Here is a 6,057-nt window from a genome sequence, read left to right on the forward strand (position 1 = left end):
TTCTAAGTGGGGGAAATATACAGTGTGTCAGATAGTGATAAGCACCATGCAGAAAAATGTAGCTGCGTTGGGGGGAACAGAAGGGGGGCATTAGTTACCTATTGCTGTGTGACAAATCTCCCCATAATTTAGCAGCTTAAAACAAAAAACATTTATTTTCTCACAATTCTGTGGGTCTGGATGGTTCTGACTCATTATCCTCTAAGGTGCTGTAGTAAAAAGGTTGGCCAGGGCTGCAGTCATCTGAAGGTTTGACTGGGACTGGAGGATCTACTTCTAAGATGGCTCACTTGCATGGCCCTTGGCAGGGGGCCTGTTTCCCTGCAATGTGGGCCTCTCCATAGGATTGGTTGTATGTCCTCTCAACATGGCAGTTGGTTTCCCCCAGAATGATCCAAGAGAGACTCTTTAGGCAGCAATGCTTTTTATGGCCTAGTCCTAGAAGTCACACACTGTTATGTCTGCCACATTATTTGTGAAAGTACATAATTGAGTCTAGCCCACTCAAGGGGAAGGAATTTAGGCTTCATCTCTTGAAGGACAGAGCATCAAAAATTTTGTGAAGGTATTTAAAATCACCATGCAAGAGATAATATTATATAAGTGTTGAAGAACTCAGTGAGCAGGAATTGAAGGAGGGGAGGAAGACAGCTATGGCTATGTGGATACCTTGGGACGAGCACTGCGGTCAGAATAGCAGGTGCAAATATCCTGGGACAGAATTTTGCTTGATGTGTTGGAAGAAAAGCAAGGAGGCCACTGGGTCGGAATAGGGGGACTGAAGGGGTGAGCGGTTGGAATGTCTGATCAGAGGAAACATGGGCCTTGGAGTAGGCCCTTGTAAGGAGTGAAAGGACAGAATGAGATGGAAAGCCATTGGATATGTCTCGGCAGAGAGTGAAAGTCTGACTGGCTGCTGCAAGGAGAACCCTCCACACAGGATGCATGTGTGATCAGTTAAGGGACCATTGCGATAGTCTATAGGCAACAGATGATGGTGTCTTAGACCAGGGTGGGGGCAGTGGAGGTGAGAAGACACGGTTAGAGTCTGGATATATTCTGCAGACAAAAACAGTATTTGATGATGGATCGCATCTGGGACGTGAAACAGACGTGTCCAAAATGACTCTGGGCAGCTGGGTAAATGTAGGTGCCCTTAATTCAGAGAGTAAAGACTACAAGATGGTGGTGGTGTGGGGTTGGGAATTTGGTTTGCTTTGGATATCTCAAATCTGAGATACCTTATTAGACAGTCAAGTGGAGATGTTGAGTAGAGATGAAGGCAGTAAGATTTCCAACTCCGGTGCTCAGGGAAGAGATTTAGGCTGAGACAGAAATTTAGAAGTCAAGATATATAGATGGTAAAGTCACAGAATCACCTGGGAAGGGGTGTAAACAGAGAAGAGGTTTGAGGACTAAGCCCAAGAAAGTCAGAGAATGAGGAGATAGGAATCCAGTAGCTGGGTGCAGTGGCTCACACCTGTAATCCCAGCACTTTGTAAGGCCAAGCGGGCAGATCACTTGAAGTCAGGAGTTTAAGAGCAGCCTGGCCAATGTGGTGAAACTCTGTCTCTACTAAAAAAAAAAAAAAAAATCCAGAAAAGGAAGAGTAGTGTCCCAGAAGCTAAGAGTGCCTTCAGAGTGATTACCTGTGTCAAATGAAAGCTGAGAATTATGAAATGACCAACAGATTTAGCAGCAGAGACTAGGAGGGGCCTGGGAGCCTAGCCCTTTGTGGACGTTTGGGAGGAATGACAGGGCAAGCTGGGTCATCCCTGACATGTGGACTCTGAGCCTAGAGGCAGAGCTGGGTTACAGAGTAGGAATCCCCCAAGGAGGCATGGCTTTGCAACCTGGGGTCAATGGATAGGAGCCAGCCAGAGCCTACTATGCCTGACACGGTGGTAATGGGGGTGAAGAGTCCGGGTCAGGATGGCCAACTTACCTGGACTCCACATTCAGTTGTTGTTTCTAAATGCAGTTATACATATAGTCTTTCAGATTTGTGTTCATTAAAATCTTAAAATATCTAATTTTTATAACCATGTTTCTTCCGTTTTTAAAATACCAGGAATCCTGAGAAGCAGGAGTGATCTATGCCTTACCCTCAGAACAGGGCCAGGATGAGGGTGAGGCATACTTGGTGTGTAGGATGCAGAAGTTAAGGCAAGAGCAGGGTCTCTGGGAATGAATGCACTTTAGGCACCTCTCTTGCCTTACCTGAATCCTGGCCCTACCTACCTCACATACTGCCAGGTAGTGTGCCTGCCTTTCACTGTGGGAGCCTCCACATTAGTGGTGGGTCCTGAAGAAGGTAGACCATAGACTGGAGGAACTCCTGTTCTGGGTGGGGGCAGACACCACGCTGGGAGCCCCGAAAAAAAGCCAACTGAGAACAACTATGCCTTTCAGCTAAAAAGTGGGTGCACACTGCCACCCTGTGGCCATCCAGGGGAAGATTCTTAGGACTGTTCCCAGGATCCCACCGGCAGAGGTAAGGCCAAGACACACTCCAGGCCACCCTGCCCTGAATTTCTCAAATTGTGGCATTCACAGCTGTGTTGGAGAGAATCAGTGAACAGGCTGATCTCTGGCAATGGAGCTCAATAGTCTGAGCTACTGACTCAAAGAGTGTCTTAGGTGATTCTAAGGCACACTCAAGTATATAGTCCCTACTAGTCAAAAGCCACTGTCTTGTAAGGCACAGTGGCTTGTTTCTGTTATCCCAGTTACTCTGGAGACTAAGGGAAGATCACTTGAGGCCAGGAGCTGGAGATCAGCTGGGGCAACATAGCAAGACCCCGTCTCTAAAAAAAATTTAAAAAGCTAACCAGGTATGGTGGCATTTGCCTATAGTCCCAGCTACTCATAAGGCTAAGGCAGGAAGATTGTTTGGGACCACAAGTTCAAGGCTGCAGGGAGCTATGATCATGTCGCTGTGCCACTCTCCAGCCTGGGCAACAGAGGAGACCCCATCTCTTAAAAAAACAAAACAAAACAAAACCATGAATCACACAGCAAGAGAGAGATCTTCCTGAGGTCCCCAGGAGTCAGAGGCTTTTTCCGGCTGCTCAGACACACAAAAAGATGGAACAGATCAACAAATCTTTATTAACAGAAAGATGGACAGAGAATGCAGCAGGGGCTGTCTGAAAACTGTGATGTATGTGTGTGTGTTGTGTGTGTAAAAGGCCTTCTCCAGGCCAGGAAGGCCCCCTTGGAATCAGGCCCACCTGCCTAGATCCCCTCCTCAGTGGCGGGTCCTGGGCTGAAACCAGCTTCTGCATCATATCCCCAAAGGAAGAATGGGGGCCTTTCTGGAATGGAAGATGCTGACTTCAAGCATTCTTCACATTACTCTGGTTCCCCAGCGGAGCTTGGTTGCCGAGGGGGTTGGGGACAAGCCACAGGGGCACTTGCATAGCAGGGGAGTAGAATGGGGATAAGGCATATGGTGAGGACAGGGGAGAAGGGGAAGGGCATCATAGCTGCAGGTGAAGGGGGCCTCCAAAAGGCAGCTCCTCTTCCCCCTCATCCCCTCAAATTGCTGCTGGGTTGAGGAGTCAGACTGAGGCAGTATAATACCCTCCCCCATCCTTAACTCCAGAACCCCAGTTTGGTGGGGAGGGGGTGGGAAGCTGTGGAGCTCTGGAAAGGCCTGAGTTAGTGAGTCAAGCTTGTGATGTGTGTATTTGAACACAACTGGCTCCCTTGGTATACCAGGGGCTCCCTATCCAGATGGGTATGAGTGCATGGTCCTACTGTACACACAGGTCTCAGTATCTATATGTGTCTCATTAGTTCCCATGGTTCTCTGTGTTTGGATACATGAGCATGGATATCCCTGCTCATACAGCAGGAATTCAGGATCTGCATGGTGTATGTCCCTGTCTGTAAACATGGGCTCCAGCAAGTGGATATGTGCGGGCCTGCCCGCTCCTGTCCATCCACAGGTCTTCCTTCAGGCCTGGCTGGTCAAGGATCCTGGCCGAAGAGGTAGGTGGTGAGCTCAAGCCGGAGGCCCCGAGCATAGGAGCGAAGAGTATAGAAGAGGGTGAGGAAGTCCTGGGTGCTGAAGACAGTGTCGGCCAGCGCGAAGGCCAGGGTGGATGGGATGACACCCCGGCCGTACTCCACCATCCATGTGTTTGGCCCCCACTCCACAGCTGTTGCCTCACCAGGCCCATGCACTACCGTCTCCCCTGGGGGACAGGGAGCACCCAAGTGAAGAGCCAGCTCTGCCTTGCCCTTCCATGGCTGCTGCTTTCCTGGCCCATGGACTAACTAGGGGTGGGGAATGGAGAGGGAGCTTCAGAAAAACAAAAGGCCCTACCTCACTGGGCTGGCCCATACGGCTACTCCTAAATGTTCTGTGGCATCATCTGACCCATGTCCTCTCTTGGGGGAAGCCATAGACGGCTACCTCGCTTGGCCACGGGCCCACTGTATGGAAGTCTGCACTCCCAAGCCTCACTCGAAACAAGCAGAAATTTAGCTAAACCTGGGCTGGGCTTGTAGCTAGGAAAGGGGTAGTTCCAGGACTTGTGAGGCTTTATCTGAAAAGTGTAGCTGTTCAACCACCATGCCTGCGATGCATACACCCAACCTCAAATGTACTGGGAAGTCCAATGCTCTATTTCTTAAGCAAATTGTTGCACTATTTAAAAAAAAAAGATAACTGTCTGTATTGTCTTTTGGAGTATTGAGAGCATTTCTGATTACCCACTGTCTCCCCAACAGTTGTTGGAATATTGTCTGGGCAAAATTGTGCCTGGGCAGATAAAAATCAGACATGTTTAACAGGAAGTTGTTATGTTTTGTTTCCCCTTGACGGAGGAAAGCAAGAGTCCCTCAGCTCTGCCCCAACCAATCACCTGTGGCTTATGGGAGGGTGGAGGAAGGGAACTATGAGGAGGGCCCCCCAACACACTACTTTTCCATGCCATGCTCCCCGCAATTGTGGGCACCCCCCGCGTGAAGGCACTCACTTCTCTGACAGAGCCTTCTTACCCACCTGGGTAGAAGACCTCACTTTTGGTGGTGCCCTCTCTCCACTGGTGGAAGGTGCCAGAGATGATGGTATCCGAGATCTCAGCCCAGTAGCGCCCTGAGTGACAATCGCATGGACACTATCAGGGTATTCGCGCCATCGCACGGCCCAGCCAAACATCAGACAGGAGGGCATGGGCCCCTCTACAACCCCAGCCTCCCAATCCGGCCCGCCGCTAGCACTGACCCGAGTGGCCGCGGGAGCCTAGGGCGGTGCCGAAGAGCAGCACATACTCGGACAGCGAGGCGTGCAGAAGGCACATGGCGCCCATCCAGCCACCCGCATTCACGAACACCCACTGCAGCTCCTCGTCGGGCAGCACGTGGCCTGGGTGCAGCCGCCGCAGCTCCACGATCAGCCGAGAGAAGGCCAGCTCGTGGTCCAGCCCTGGCGGAGGCAGAGGGGCGGCGGAGTCAGGGCCGGCACCGGTCCTGGGTCCGGGGATGGCGCCTTCGGAACCCTAGGCTCCGCTCCCGGGCCGGCCGCTCCCCTCCCCGCCCTCTGCCCGCTCACCAGCGTACTGCCGCGCCAACTGCGCTATCTCTTCGCGCTGGAAGACGAAGCTCTGCGTACCCAGCCAGAGCCAGACGACCTGGGTCAGCACCGCTGCGACAGCCAGGAGCAGCGCGGCCCACGCCCACCGCCGGCCCACGGCCCACTGCATCCCGGCGGGCGGCCTAGCACGGCGCAACGCAGGAGCGAGCCGGGGTCTGAGGCTTTGCACTCACCGCCTCGGAGCCCGCCGGCTGCCCACGAAGCGCTCCCCCGCCACCGCCGTGGTACGGTTCGCCCTGACCAATAGGAGCGGCCAGTCACCTTGGCACCGCCCCTTTGGTCGAACCATTTCTTCGGGGGGAGCACGGAAGAGTGGGGCGGTGCCGCGCAAGGGCGGCGAGGGGGCGGGGCTAAGTCGCCCAGCTGCAGATGGCAGGGTCTTCAGGCGAGGTCTGACCTAGCGCCACTCTACATACGGATAGGGGTGGGGGTAGTGAGACCCAGAATGGACT

General features: G+C 52.6%; 1 protein-coding gene across 5 annotated transcripts; it reads right to left on the reverse strand.

The window, feature by feature from the left end:
- Nucleotides 1-3,088: 3,088 nt before the first annotated feature.
- On the reverse strand, nucleotides 3,089-5,843 carry SIGMAR1 (sigma non-opioid intracellular receptor 1). 5 transcript variants are annotated; one of them, XR_001895744.2, is made up of 4 exons: nucleotides 5,564-5,843; nucleotides 5,284-5,437; nucleotides 5,015-5,107; nucleotides 3,089-4,202 (listed from the first exon to the last, which is right to left on the reverse strand). XR_001895744.2 is itself a non-coding variant. In XM_003911561.3 (4 exons), exons 1-4 carry the CDS (start codon nucleotides 5,712-5,714, stop codon nucleotides 3,976-3,978), a joined length of 672 nt encoding a protein of 223 aa, XP_003911610.1. In that variant the 5' UTR covers nucleotides 5,715-5,839; the 3' UTR covers nucleotides 3,089-3,975. The 5 variants fall into 5 exon arrangements, 3 of the variants coding, with proteins under 3 accessions (XP_003911610.1, XP_021783122.1, XP_009186864.1); XM_003911561.3 differs by having other exon boundaries at nucleotides 5,237-5,437; nucleotides 5,564-5,839; XM_021927430.2 differs by having other exon boundaries at nucleotides 3,089-4,284; nucleotides 5,237-5,437; nucleotides 5,564-5,839.
- Between the last annotated feature and the right edge of the window lie 214 nt (nucleotides 5,844-6,057).

This window comes from Papio anubis, chromosome 13 (assembly GCF_008728515.1).
Source record: "Papio anubis isolate 15944 chromosome 13, Panubis1.0, whole genome shotgun sequence".
Classification (NCBI taxonomy): Eukaryota; Metazoa; Chordata; class Mammalia; order Primates; family Cercopithecidae; genus Papio; species Papio anubis.